General features: G+C 41.7%; 1 protein-coding gene across 1 annotated transcript in view; it reads left to right on the top strand.

The window, feature by feature from the left end:
• The window catches only part of PARN (poly(A)-specific ribonuclease), a 141,252-nt gene extending 134,858 nt beyond the window's left edge, over positions 1 to 6,394 (top strand). Inside the window, exons 23-25 of the mRNA XM_006894523.1 lie at positions 5,277 to 5,470; positions 6,015 to 6,039; positions 6,268 to 6,394. Coding sequence (XP_006894585.1) covers positions 5,277 to 5,470; positions 6,015 to 6,039; positions 6,268 to 6,394 — 346 coding nt within the window. The remainder of the gene's footprint in view (positions 1 to 5,276; positions 5,471 to 6,014; positions 6,040 to 6,267) is intronic.
• Positions 6,395 to 14,954: the final 8,560 nt, after the last annotated feature.

Genomic DNA, 14,954 nt, shown 5'->3' with positions numbered 1-14,954 from the left:
CAGTAAGTTTTCAAGGTTATAAATTGCATAAGGAGGAGATTGCCCTTCTTTCTCCCTTGGAACCACTGGTAGAATCAAACCACTAAAGAAGAGTGTGGCCTTTGGTTTATCTGTGCAACTTTGTGTGGATGAGGCTACCAGAGCCCCCAATAGTGTATCTAACTTGGGTTGATCAGTTAATCTCTGTAGTGTTTTGTAGTTTTCAGTGTAAAATCATGTTTTTTTTTCTGAGAAAAAAGAACGTACTCCTGAATGAAGATGGAACAGGCAGGACCAAGCAGAATGTCCCTGTACAAAGGGACCACTAATGAGTCAGGCCACCCTGACGGCACCTGACGACAGCAGTATCAATAACTTTAAAAAGGTCACTTTACAGTTAATGGATAGAAACAAACACAGACATCTGTTTATTTTTGTATATTAATCTTGTATCCTGTCACCTTGCTAAACTCACTGGCTGTCGCAGAATCTTCCACATTTCTGATGGTCTTCTGCAAAAATGATCATGTCATTAGTGACAGTTAAGCTTCTCCCTTTCCACTCTGTATGCCTTATGTTTATATTTCTTGCCTAATGCCCTGACTTCGACTCCTATACAGCATTGCCTTACGGTGCTCAAAACAGATCTCTTTCCATTATTATTGATTAAGCTTTCACCATTATGTACAATGCTAGCTATAGAATTTTTGTCTGTCCCCTTTGTTAGGATGTAGAAGTGCATGAGTGTGTGGGCTGGTTTTTTAGTTTTTTTTAAATATATGAATTATTACTTGCCCCTGTAAATTTCAGACTATGGCCTACAATCCATAATTGCTCTGTTTATCCTTTAGAACTATTTGACTTTTTCCTCCGTGGGCCCAAATACAGATCAGACTCTCTGTCCCTCTTCAAGTTTCTGACAAGAACATCTTTAAGAAGACTTAGTGACTATATCTCACTCAGCCTACAAAAGTCCATTCTGAAGGGGTCATAGAAGACTGTGTGAAAGCTCCAGATTCAGAATGGATGAGATGAACCCTCCAAACACGGGGAAGTGGCTTTCAGTGCTTGCTCTCCCTGCACTGTCAATGACCAGGGCACCAACAGACTATGGTCACTTTCGAATATAGGGGTAGGGGTGGGTTGTTTTCAAGGAATAGATAGATGTTGGATTTTGTCAACAACCTTTTGCCCATCAGGTGCTCTGATCATGAAGAGTTTGTTTAGTGTCATCTCTTGATATGGAAAATTATCTTGATGGATTTTCAAATGTTAAACCAAGCTCCTGTTGCTTGGATAGAAACCACTAGGTTGAAATATATCATTTGTGTATATTGCTGGGTACAGTTTACTAATATCTCAAATGTTTTGTATGTCAACTTGTTGTTGAATACCATCAAGTTGAGCATGACTCATAGTGACCCTGTGAACAAAAGGCCTGAAGCCCCTCTACAACTATCCTACCGACATTTATCAAAGTTTGTAGAGTTTCCAGAGGCATGTTATTTAGGAAGTGGATGCCACTTGTGCTTCTTAGATATATAAAATAAATTTTTATTGATTTTATATTTTTTTATTCTTTTATTGTGATTTAAATAAAAGTTTGCAAAGCAATTTAATTTTTCATTGAATCACTCCCACATGTTTGTTTAATAGCATTAGTTTCACTAACCCACAATGTAATTGAACTTTTCCCTCTCTCTCTATGTCATTCTGATTTTCATGAATTCTTCTCTACTTCTCTTCCTTTTCAGTTTGTCATATGTCCGTTTTGAGAGAAGATTGGCCTATTATTTTCTTATTGACTCTTTGGTGTTTGTTAGTATCAAAATGATATTAGACTCATAAAATTATTTGAGAAGTGTTCTCTTCCTATGTCTCCTGAACTTTTATGGGATTATTATTCTTTAAATGTCTGATAGAGTTCACCCATGAAGCCATCTGGATTTGAAATTTTTGGTGGTTGAAATTTTTTTATGAATTTTGTATTTCTGCTTTATTTAGGGCTACTTAATGACTCTCTTTTTTTCTGAGGACAGTATTTAGCAATTTGTCTAAGATTTATCATAAACAAATCACGGATTTTTAAAAAATCTTAAATCTCTGAATTTATCAGTTTTATCTATATGTTTTCAAATTTTTTAGCATTAGCTTGTGTATAATATTTTCTTACTTCGGTTATCTTTTCATAAAGTGTAGAATTTGAGGTAAACAATCTGTTTTTGTTTATTGGGGGAAAATGTATTTGAAGAATATTTTCATTTACTATAATTTTCAAGGTTGACAAGATTGTTTTACTCTTAAATTTTAGAAATGTGCTACTCTCTTATGGACTCTGTTATTTCTGGCGAGAATCATTAACATTTATGTTACTGATTCTTGGTTTGTAATAGGTCCTTTTCGCCCGCCCCCCCCCCGAGTTCTTCTCACACTTTTTATCTTTGGTTTTTATCATTTTGACTCTGTTCCGGGGTGTGGCTTTCTTTATATTTATCCTATTTAAAAATATCTTGAATATGTAAATTTCCTCTAATTGGGAAAAATTCTGGCCTTAATTTCTTCAGGTATTATTTCTGCCCCACTCTCTTCTTTTGAGATTATGATTATACACATGTTAAACCTCTTGATATTACCCATATGCATTGATGCCCATTTTTCTGCAGGGGTTTTGTCTTTTATTCTTCCCCTCCATTCCAGATGTTCTTTGTGTATTAGGTACAAACATACAGATGTTGGAAGGCCATCTGTCAATCAGTTCCTACTTTACATCAGTGAGTTTTTAGTATATGTATTAGAGTTATTAAACTTTTGTCTTTGGTGCGTAATACAGATATTTTCTTCTGCTTTATTGTTTGTCTTTTGATGAGAGGTTTTTTTTGCCATGCCAAATATTTTTCTTTTAAAATCTGTTACTACATTTGGATTGTGAGTCAGGATTGCTTTGTCTTTATTCTTGTTTTAGAAGAATTTACTCAATTCTTCTCTGAGACTTGTAGAAGTTTATTCTCTTACATTTACATCTTTTTTTATTTCTTTCTATTGGAGTTTATTCTTTGTGTCATATGAGGAATGGATCTAATGTTATCTTTTCCTTTTTGTTCCAACATCATTTTTCAAGAGGTCTATCTTGGCACCAGTAATTTGAGATACTGCCTTTATTATGCACAGAAGTGTGGTCTTTACATATGCAGTTGAACTATTTCTGGACTTTATATATTTTGCAGTATCTTTAATGCCAATGATTCAAGCTGAGGTTTTATTAAACATTTATGTCTTAGAGGCCACTTTATTTCAGGATTTTTCCATACAGAGGAATTTTGGAGTATTTTCTCTTTTTCTAATGGAATAATAGGACCATCTTGTCTTCTTATGTTTTCTGGCTTTTTCAGATTTTCTGAAGTAAGCCAAATTTTCTCTTTTCTTTTTTTTTAAAAAAAGTAAAATTTTATTTTAATTGTGATTTTTAACAGGCGTTCACAGAGAAATTAAATTATCATTCACTGATTGTTGCATATTTTACCCCTTTTCCCTCCTTTCCTCCTTCACCAGTTCACTTTTTTTTAACATTCATTCATTGTTGCACAAATCTTAAGAAAATCCCTATTTAACTGTATTACCAGTCTTTGAACAATAAATGTTACCGTGGACTTTTAACACTCTTCCAAAAAATGGTTCTTCCCATTGGTATCCTCCGTTTTTGCCTTATTTCCTCAGTTGAGAGTCTGCATATGATAGATGTGTAAAACTGAATAAATGCAAGACCAGACAGCCAGTGGTAAGAGGCCAGGTGCTCCTTGCCCTTGCTGCCTTCCACTGCCTTCCATGTGTATGAGAACTGCTTTTAAGTAGTCGCTTTCTATTATTGTAGTAGTATACCATTGGGGCCACTTTGAGGGATGTCAGTTTTAAAAAAATAAGGTGTGTCTAACTCAAGCTGTGATATTTTCAGTGCTTCCTATGCATCTGAAAGTTGGACAGTGAATATGGATGACAGAAGAAGAATTGATGCCTTTGAGTTAGAACGTTGGAGTAAAGTAATACCATGGTCTGTCGTAAGAACAGACAAAGCTGCCTAGGAGGAAGTATGTTGTTGTTGTTTGATGCCGTCGAGTCGTAGATGACTCATAGCGACCCTATGAACGAACGGCCTGAGCGCTGTTTATACATGGAGTTTCCGGAGGCAAGCCATTTCGGAAGTGGATGCCGCTCCTGCTTCCAGGCTTGTTTTAGTCGGGAAGCTTCAGCCAGCACTGTCCACCATGGGTACCCATTACCACGACTGGCACATCATTGTCAGTCTTCAGCATCACAGCAACCACAAGTCACCTCTGTACAGCAACGCACAGACCAGTGCTGTACCACCTAGAAGAATGTTTGACAGGAAAACAATTTGAACCTGGCCGAGGGCCACAGATGAAAATCACCCACCTTCGGCTTGGTAGCACAGCTTCCTTCCACTAGGCCAACGTAGCTCGGAGGAAGTATAGCCCGAGTATTTCCTAGAGGCAAGGATGGTGGAACTTTGGGCGTTTTGTCAGGAGAGACCAGTCCTTGGGAAAACCCATCAGACTGGGAAAGGTGGAGGGTCAATGAAAGAGAGGAAAACCCTCAAAGAGATGCTTTGACGCACCGGCTCCAACAATGGGCTTAAGCATAACAGAGATCCTAATAATGTTGCAGGATAGGGTGGGGTCCATAAATCTTCAAGATGAAGCTGTAAAGGTGACATTGTGGAATCTCTGGGACAGTTCTTCTCTAGTCTGCCACATTTTCATTTTTTTATAGTAAACTGAAAAGGAAAACACACAGAAAATCAGTTGCTCTTGATTCTAACTCACAGCAGCCCCACCATGCGTGTCAAGACCGACTGTTTGGAAGCAGATCACCAGGTCTCTCTTCCTCTGCACCTCTGGGTCATTTGAACACCCAACTTGGGTCCATTGTTGAATGCATAACCACTTGCACCACCCAGGAATCCACAAGTATTGTAATACCTCTACCAAAATAGAAAACCCTTTTCTCTCAAAATGGGTTTTAAGCATTAGAAGTCATTTAGATGTGAATGTGTGTCTGTAGAAGCACAATGTAGAATTTTCCTCTGAATAATCTACTTGCAAGTGAACCTGTAGGCTTTGGTTCCTCAAAAGGTCTTTACCTTTCACCCTCAGGCAGCAGCTACCAGTGTTGTTGATGGCCACTGGAGTGTCAATAGAATTAATCGTATGAAAATATTTTTTGGAGGCCAGTCTTCCCATTACTCTTAACACCTCTTCATATTGCCTCTCTTTCTCTTTCAGTTTTACAGCTAACAGCCCAGTAGGAAAGAGGACCCTGAGTCCAAGTCTAGAAGAAGTTGGCTTAGGGGACCGGTCGTCAGGGGAGATTTCGGACCCAGAGCTTGAGAAGACAGATCCCTGTGCAGAAACCCTCTCAGACGGGAGGAAAAAGGCCAAGAAGTTAAAAAGAATGAAGAAGGAGCTTTCTCCAGCAGGTCAGCATTGGGTCTTGCTCAAGTTTTGAGGTTCCTTAGCTTTTAAATGAGCTCTGGTGGCCTAGTGTTAAGGAATTGAGCTGCCAACCCTAAAGCACGTGAATTTAATCCATCCACCAGCTGCTCCGTGGGAGAAAGATGTGAAGTCTCCTACCCTGCAGTTTGCTGGTGGTTGTTGTTGGGCACCATCGAGTAGGAACTGACTGGTAGTTGACCCTCCAGCAGGTTTTCAGAAGCAGTAGATCACACGGGAGGAGAGTGCACATTCGATTTACAGCCTCTGATAACTTACTAGAGTTGGAGTAGCTATGATTTGCTTCTGACTTGATAGCTCATCACGACAGTCTTGAAATGCTTTAAAGACTTCTGTGTGAAGGGAGAAATTACAGCAAGGCTTAAGGCTTCTGTCTGTGGCAAAGTCCATGTTTGCAGGGTCTTGTTGAAGGACCATGTCGGGTTCCCTGTAGAATCTCCGATACCAGCTCTGGTCGAGTCTGTTGAGGCCAATGCCTCCAGCAGCAGTCAGCCTACCCCACTCTTCCAGCTTCTATATCGCTCATGATCAAGAGGTTTTGCTGACATATTTAAATAACCTTAATATTTTTTTTAAAAAAGTAAATTTACATTTGCAAAGGTCTTCCTCCTACACGTGTTATTTTCAGTAGCAGAATTGTCACTGTGTTCCCAGCAGAACCCCGGGCACCCTGGATTTCTCTCATAAGTAGAATTATGTAAGGAGCAAAGGAGACAGGAAGTTAGCACTAGTCCATGACCTGACTCTCTCTGTGTCCTGTCAGGACCACGTCAGCCCCAAGGCAGGGACTTACCGATGTCGCTGTGGAGATCTCTAATGAGCTGGCCCCATCCAGGCGCCTCATCATGACCCTGGATGTGTTTGAGCCCACTATGGAGGCCCACGTATGAGTCCGTGTCATTGAGAGTTTCCCGCATTTTTACTGGCTCTTCAACTTTTCCAAACTTGATGTCCTTCTCTAGTGATTGATCTCTCCTGATGACACAGCTAAAGTACGCAAGATAAAGACTCATCCTCCTTGCTTCTAAGGAGTGTTCTTTAAGGGAGTTATTGTAATAACAGCTGCTTGGATGAGCAGTAAGAGGCCAAGCTGAAAGGAGAACTCAAGCTTGCTTGCACCCAAATCCCACATTTCCCTCCTCATGTCCCAGGCATGCAGGGGAGAGGGAATGCATGGCCTGGGTCGGCGCTTCACGCACACGCCTCGAGCAGAGCCTGAGCGGGAGACAAGGGTGGTGCCTGTCAGTAAACACTGATGAAAGGCCGAAGGAGATCACAGCCGTAACTTGAGCAAACAGCAATGATGACAGTAATTACACTCTGTACTTACTGAGTGCTTGCCCACTGTCTAGCCCAGTACTTAATGCTTCCAGAAATGTGGTTATTCAATGCCATTGTGTAGACTACAACTTGTAGCGACCCTGTGAACAGCAGAGCTGAGCCTTGCTGTATCCTGTCCCGTCCTCATGACCCCCGCCGTGCTCAAACCCACTGTGCTCGTCACTTTGTCTGTCCATCTCACTGAGGGTCTTCTCTCTTTTAACTGACCCTCTTCCTTTCCCAGCATGCTGCCTTTTTCCAAAGACTGGTCTTTCCTGACAACATGCCCAGAGTACGTGAGACCCAGCTTGAGCAGCCTTGCCTCCAGGGAGCCCCCGGGTTGCCCTTCCTCCAAGACAGATTTGTTTGTTCTTTTGGGAACCCGTGGTACGTTCAGTATTCTTCTTTGACAGTACAATTCAAAGGCGTCAAGTTTTCTTTAGTCGTCCTTATTCATTACCCAACTTTCAGATGCATAGGAAGCAATTGAAAATACCACAACTTGGATCAGGGTGCTGTGGTGGCCTCGTGGGTAAGGAGTTGCAGTGCCCATCAAATGGCAGGTGGTTCAAATCCACCAGCTGCTTTTCAGGAGAAAGATGGGCGGTCTCCTCCTGTGCGATTTACAGCCTCTGAAAACCCATTGGAGAGTCAGCTGTGGGTCAGTTTTGACACAGCAGCCATGAGAGTCTTCCAGAAATGTCATTTCTGTCCATTTTACAGGTAAAAAAGAAAAAAATGATGGCTTAACAGGATTAGGTGACTTGCTCAGGATCCATGAGCCTTAAGTCTGTCCAAGAAGCAGGCTGCAATTTGAGCACAGATGTGTATGGTCTACTCGGCAGAAGGGGTCAATGGACAGAACCTTCACTCTCCTTATTCTCACATCCTGACTGTTGACTTGGTTAGCAGAACTAGTAAATAATACAAAGAAAGGTAACAGTCAAGCCAGTGCTATGTGATTCATACTCATGCAAAGAACACATTGTGTTTTCATTAATTCCCTTCTGCATGTGGCCCCTTCTCACTGTAGGAGTTTTCTCAGTCTCACTGTTACTAATGACATGAAAGTAGGGGCAGAAATGTTGCACATACGTACTTTTGATACAGAATGCTAAACCAGAAACTTGTTTGAAGCCTTGCTTGTGTCTTTTAGTTGTTTCCTTTCATTGGATTTACTTCACTCACCCTTCTCCTAAATTATGTGCTGGAGAAGCGTTTTAGTTTTATTTTTTATTATTTGTGTCCTCATTCTTTATTTTTTACCTCCCTGCCCATCCTCACCCCTCTGTCCACCCTTGCTCCATCCTCATACTCATTCTACAATCAGGGTCTTATGTAATATTTGTCCTCAGGGGGCTGAGTTAATTCACTTAGCATCATGCTCTCCAGTTTGTCCCATGTTAAGTAGTAATTTACAAAATCATTGTTCTTGCGTGCTGCATAGTATTCCATCGTGTGAATGTACCACAATTTCTCAATCCCTTCGATTGTGGTTGGACATTTGGGCTGTTTCCATGTTCTTGCAATGGTGAGTAACACTGCTATGAACATTGGTATACAAGTCTCTGTTTGTGCCTCAGTTCTCATTTGGAGAAGTGTTTGAATCAGAGACACTTAGTCTTCATTCTTGCTACCATATTGCCATTGCCACGCTATACCTGTTCAGCAGCTTTTGAATAATAGTGACATTTGAAGGTTCAGTTAAGCAGGATTTTGTGTTTTACAGTTTATCTCTTAATTCTCAGGAACAAACTCTTAGTTCATTTTCCTCTTGTTCTTTATCAATATAATCTTGAAGCTATTCAAACAAAATACAAAATACAAACCAATAAAACCCATTGCTGTTTGGTTAGTTCCCACTCATAGAGGCTCTGTAGACAGGGTAGAAAGGCTTGTAGGTTTTCCAAGGTGGCGAATCTGCAGACAGGGTCAAACGGCCCATAGGTTTTCTAAGGCCGTGAGTCTTTATGAAAGCGACTGCCACATCTTCCACTCACAGAGAGCCTAATTAGTTCTAAACACTCGCCTTCCCGTCAGCAGCAGAGAGCTCCACCACTCTACCACGAAGACTCCTTAAATAGCGAGCAATGTAGTGAATCCATAGAGTTGTTGTTGTGTACTTCTGAGTCGGAACCAACTCAGAGCTGACCATCCTGCAGGTTTCCAGAGGCAGTAAATCGCACAGGAGGAGATTGTCCATCTTTCCTCGCACAGAGCAGCTGGTAGATTTGGACATTACAGAACAGCTTCTCACCACTGGGCCACCAGAGTTCTTAATCCATAGAGTTGTTGTTTGTTGTATACTATTGAGTCAAAACGGACCCACAGCCGACCCTCCAGCAGCTTTTGAGAGGCAGTAAATCACACGGGAGGAGATTGTCCATCTTCCTCCCACAGAGCAGCTGGTGGATTTGAACCACTTGCCTTTGGGATTGCAACACAGCTTCTTACCACTAGGCCACCAGAGCTCCCTATCCATAGAGAAGCTCCTTTTAAAGTTTTCATTGTTCTAAGTGAAAACTTTCAAGAAGTTATTTAGGGCTTTGAAGTTATACTACTGTAATCAAAATCACTTTTCCCCCCTCCCATTGGCAGTAAAGCTGTCATTGCCGGATTTGAGCTTTGGAGAAGAAAAAAAAATGATAGATTTTGTACTTTTGTGTCAGAGCTGTTTAAAAAGAGACAGCTTGACAACTTTTAATTGAATCCGAGAATTTGAGAGAATTGCGCTTTCTTCTGGAGTAAGGCTTCCTAATGGTGGGAGGATGAAAGGTGATGGGTTCAGTTAACCTGGTTTGTTTTAAGCATTTAATCCTATTAAAGCAGGTTGTAGGTCAAGATAGCAGGTGCTGGACACATGGAATCAACCAGTTTTGATAGTTTGGTTACTATAATAATGTCCATTAATGAGTGAGCATACCAGGTTCCAAGCCGGGGAAGGAAGGGCTTGTAATAAACCTTCAGAGGCGTTAGGAGTATACCAGGAGCTGTGAGGACATAGCCCAGTATTCTGAGTCAGTGCTATTCCAGCGTCTGGTGCACTATGAGAGAGGACTTCATGGGAAAAGGCCCTAAGGCGTTCAGGCTGAGTGCAGAGAGCATCCTTCTAGGTCCCCTAGGTCCCTTTCACTGAGGTTGGTCTGGTCAGCGAGGACTTGAAAGACAAAGACGGGGCTCTGCCTGGAGGGAATGTCCTGTATTTCCAAAGAGTAAGTAGCATAAATGAAAAACAATAATAATAGTGTTGCTTCTGAGTCAATTCTGACTCGTGGAGATTTCATGTTTTAATGTGGAACTAACAGCACCATGGAGATTTTGTGAGCTTGTGAACCTACCTGACCTACACTTTCATCATGGTCTCCATCATGAGCCCACTGTTGTTGTCCCTATGCCAGTCCCTCACGGTGAAGATCATCCTCTCACTCACTGACCCTCCACCCTTCACAGCGTGAGAGCTTTTTCCAAGGACTGGCCCCTCCTGGTAATACGTCCAAAGTATACGAGATGAAGTGTCACCGTCCTTATCTCAAAGGAACATTCTGGTTGCACTTCTCCAAGACAGATTTGCGCGTGCTTTTGGCAGTCCATGAGATATTCAGCACTCTGCTCCAACACCACAATTCAAAGTCATTGATTCTTTTTTTTTCTATAATTATATTTTATTAATTTTCATAAACATTTACAGAGATTTTGGGTTTCCATTCATTCATTGTTGCACTATTCTCTCTACCCTCCTCCCAGTTTGTTCTTGTCCAAATGCCACAGTGCTTGTCAAAGCCAGTTCTGATTAATCTTCTTTGTCAGTGTGTCCTTTGCCATTCCCTATCACTCCTCCCTGAGAGAGACTTCACCCTGAGTCATAAGGAAAAGGGGATGGCGTATTCTCTTAGCTACTTCCTGCTGAAAAGGGACGCTGTGGGTTTCAGGGTGAAGATCTTCTCTCACTACTCTAAAGGTCCCCTTTGGCAGTAGGAAACACATAGACTATTATGGAGATTGATTTTGGAATTTAGATGCACTCTTATTGATTGTGCTTGGCCGTACATGTTCATATCCTTGAAGATGTATCATGGGGGTGTTGCAACCTAGAAGACACAAATTTGACTAACAAGTTATAAGTACATGAGTCCAAAAATTATGGAAAAGTAAAAGAAAAGATTCTTTCATTGTTTTACAAACCCTCCCCCAGGTCCCCTCCACCATGTAGCCCTCACTCTAGTCTCCTGTGATGACAGAAATACCTAGTCATATATCTCTTTTAAACAGTTTTCTCCCTCCTCTGTTTCAGTGCAGTATACATTATTGAACGCATCTTACTCAGTCTCTCCCCAACCCCAAGGACAGTCCCATTCTACAACAGTGGCATCATGTAATATTTGTCCTTTTGTGACTGGGATATTTCACTCAGCATAATGTTCTCCAGAGTCAACCATTTTGAATAATATTGCATGAGTTCCTTGTTTTTTAATGCAGCATAGTCATTGATTCTTGGTTCTATCTCGTCCTTATAAAACCCCAATCAGGCCTTGCTCCCTCCCTGACCATCTTGATAGCTGCTCTTGGTTTGGAGTCGTCCCATGCTTAAGACAACAAGATTAGGGTCATAGAGAAGAGAAGAGCATCACTAGAGTTGATCAACTCTAAGCTCCAAAGTGTTAGGAAAGTGGAAAATGCGTACTTAGGTACAAGCCGACTCAGGAGATGCTCAGGCAGTGCAAAAGGAAGCTGGTCTCCAAATATAGCGTAAGACCATTACTGTGGAACTTATGTGAGCATCCAAGGACGGCAGGGCCGGCGGGAGCAGAGGGGCGAGGATGGGCAAAGGTGGGATGTGGGGAGGGGTAATCATAGGGTCACACTTATCTGATGAGGGAATGTGAAAGAACCAGTGTGAAAAACAATGTATTCTAACTTTGTGAGTAAACCAGTATAAAATAAAAAGATTCTTTTCAATTAAAAATAAAAAAGGAAGCTGATCCTCTCAGCCAGCAACTTCCCAACCTCAAGGGAATCTAAACTAGAATATCACGCCGTGCTCCATCACTGCTTTGGTGGTAAACATTGCGTTGAACACAGTGGGAGATATTATTACAGAGTGTGCACACTGGCTAATATCAATCCAGGTGATTCCAGTATCATTAGAAGCACGGCAGGACAAGTGAAGTCAAAGGCCTTGCCTGCCGTCCAGTCAGAACTAGTCAAAGGCCTTGCCTGCCGTCCAGTCAGAACTGACTCGTAGCTGACCCTCCGCTGGGTTTCCGCATTTCCACTCTTCAGATGAGGAAGTTCAGTGAATCTAGTTAAGAAAAGGAGCCAGGTTCCAGGAGCAAGGCCAGTGCTTTGTGCTGGGGTTGAGACCACTGCAGGTTTTCCAAAATAGTCAAGTCACACAGGGGGAGGTTGCCCATCTTTCTCCTTCAGAGCCGCTGGTGGATTTGAACCACCAGGGAGGCACCGCCTTGAGGGTAGCAGCACAACTCCCTGCAGATGGTTCCAGTGCACCTCCCAGCATCACAACACACTGCTACAAAGGAACCCTGTGGATTGTTGGATTGTCATCTTTGATGAAACAAGCTAAAGCTAGTCTTCTTTTTTGAAAACAACGAACAACAGAAAACCCCAGTCAGGTGTATAGATAACTCTTCTTTATACTCTGCTTTATACAGAGGGTTGTTGTGTTATAGTTGGTTGCCTTCAAGTCGAGCACGACTCATCACAACCCCATGAACAAAAGACCTGAACATTTATCAAAGTGCATAAGCATTTCTGGAGGCACATTCTTTAGTTAGGGCCGGGCCTGGAGGTACTTTCTGACCCCAAAGCTTGTGTTTCACCCCCTGTACCTTTGAATACTTTGGGCATGTTGCTAGAAGGGGTTCTTCCTTAGAGAGGGGCACAATGGTGGGAAGGCTGGAAGCCCCTCAACCAGGTGGATTGACATGGTGACTGCCACAGTGGACTGTTGTGTTTCAGGAAGTGTGAGGATGGCACAGGCTAGAACATGGTTCAGATCTTCCATTCATGGAGTCGCTATGATTTATACTCAGCAGCCCCTAACAACAACAACCACTTTTGTGTGAAATGTATCCAAACTTTAGAGGAGCCGGGTCGCCTTTAAGAAGGTGAATATTTTGTGCAGCTCCTCGACACAACCGAAACACATACCACCTGGACTTTCACAATCTGAAAGCACTTGGATAAAAATCCACGTGACCACTCTCACTTCTTTTACCTACATTATGTCCTACGTTAATATTTCCCTTTTAACTGCTGTTTCTGTCATATTTTCAGGAGGCAAATGCACAGACCAAGCTCTCCCTTTTAATATTATTTATTATGATTAGTGTTGTTTTGATATGCTGTCTTTCTTTTCTTAGTGGAATTCAAAGTGCAATTCACAGTTGTCTCATAAAGGAAAAGAATTCTGTAGTTGTTTGTCTTCAAATGCTGGCATTTCCCAGACCATGTATCATGGATGAGTCTCCACAGCATACATATACGTGATGAGTAGGGTCACTGTGTTCCAGGGTCTGGAGAAACCCAGCCTTGACTTCACCTTCTGAGTTTGCCAGCTTTGTGGCCAACAGTATGATCGATCTGAGGATGTTGATCAGACTGTACTGTTGGATGGTTCACTGTCCCTCACACTCTTCTTACAATGGCATGCCAAAGGAATAGCCACTGACATTCATAGAGGAACTATTCCAAGCCCTTCCCTGTGCTCCACCCCACACACACACACACTTAAGATAAAAAACATTGGACCTTTGAGTGGATGCCAAGAACCACGAGTTTTATTGGACTCTTGACTAAACTGAATTTTTCAGTCTTAAATCCCTGGAGGGGGTCTCGGGATAAAAATGTAGATTCAACTTAGAGCTGCCGTCAGCATGGTGCTGTTACAGGTTTCATTAAAGTCAAACACCATCTACAGTTGCTCTCATCAGTCACATAGAGAGCAGGCTGAGGAAATCCCAGCCTCCAAGGAGCCTTCTAATGGCTTATTCAAAACCAGCAGCAAAATGAGGTGTTGCTGGCTTGCCAGGCGTGTGCTAAAATGCCTGTTTATGCCTTCCCTGTTCCTCCTGGCAGTTTCCCAAGACCTCCCACAGCCATCTAGGGAAGAAATGTCTTTAAAAAAAAATAATAAATAAATGGTGAGAATATACACAACAGAGCGTGTACCCATTCATTCTTTTCTGCACATAAAATTCAGTAGCAGTGATTACATTCCTCACATTCTCACTGTCTCTGCCGTATTGTTTCAGCACCACTGGCTGGCCCTCCCTGCCCCTCCACTTCCTGCCTGTGTTTTAGGGTTCCTGTTCACAATCAGTCCACCTTAGGCAGATAATTCTGTAAAAGGTTTTAACTCTCGCATCAGACATTCCTTACTCATATTGTTAGTGATTTTTTTTTTTTTCATTTAAAAATTACCTCAGGGGTTCTATTAGCTCATGGTTTGAAGATTTCAAGCCTGGCTTCTTAACTATGAGGAACTTGCACTATGACCATGTTCTCTTGAGTTTTTATAGTTAAAAATTTCTGTGTGACACCCCAAACAGATCTTAAACTGAACTCCTCTCTGTAGAAAATTGTATGATGACAAATTTCTAGTGTGCCGGATAGTTTTAAAATTCTTTTGGACTCATCTGGGGAGGAGGACATAGCACTCTTCCAATTTCTGTTTTAGTTGGCTGAAAGAATTATTTTTTTAGGGTTTATTATTTGAAAGGCTGAATTTTCCCCTTTTTGTTGTTAGTAAAAATAATATACTCACTGTGAAAATTTGTGAAATGAAGAGAAATATGAAAAGGACATCATGATAATCATGTTGTTACATGCCGTCGAGTGAGAACCGATTTATAGCTGACCCTCCAGTGAGTTTTCTGAGGCTGTAAATCACAAAAGAAGAGATTGCTCAGCTTTCTCCTGCAGAGCCGCTAGTGGATTTGAACCACTTGCTTTTGGGTTGGCAGCACAGTTCCTTACCCACTAGGCTACATCAAAGTAGGATGTACGCTGTCTTTGTGGATTATGTTATACCAGTTCACTTTGATATACCTTTGAGGCACTCAGGATGTTTGGTTATGATTAAGGAGTCGTTTTCCTGGTTTTGTCCTCTGT

Source organism: Elephantulus edwardii, unplaced genomic scaffold (genome assembly GCF_000299155.1).
Source record: "Elephantulus edwardii isolate Elephantulus edwardi_28Jun2011 unplaced genomic scaffold, EleEdw1.0 scaffold00145, whole genome shotgun sequence".
Taxonomy (NCBI): Eukaryota; Metazoa; Chordata; class Mammalia; order Macroscelidea; family Macroscelididae; genus Elephantulus; species Elephantulus edwardii.
This window is presented reverse-complemented; position numbering and strand designations above follow the sequence as displayed.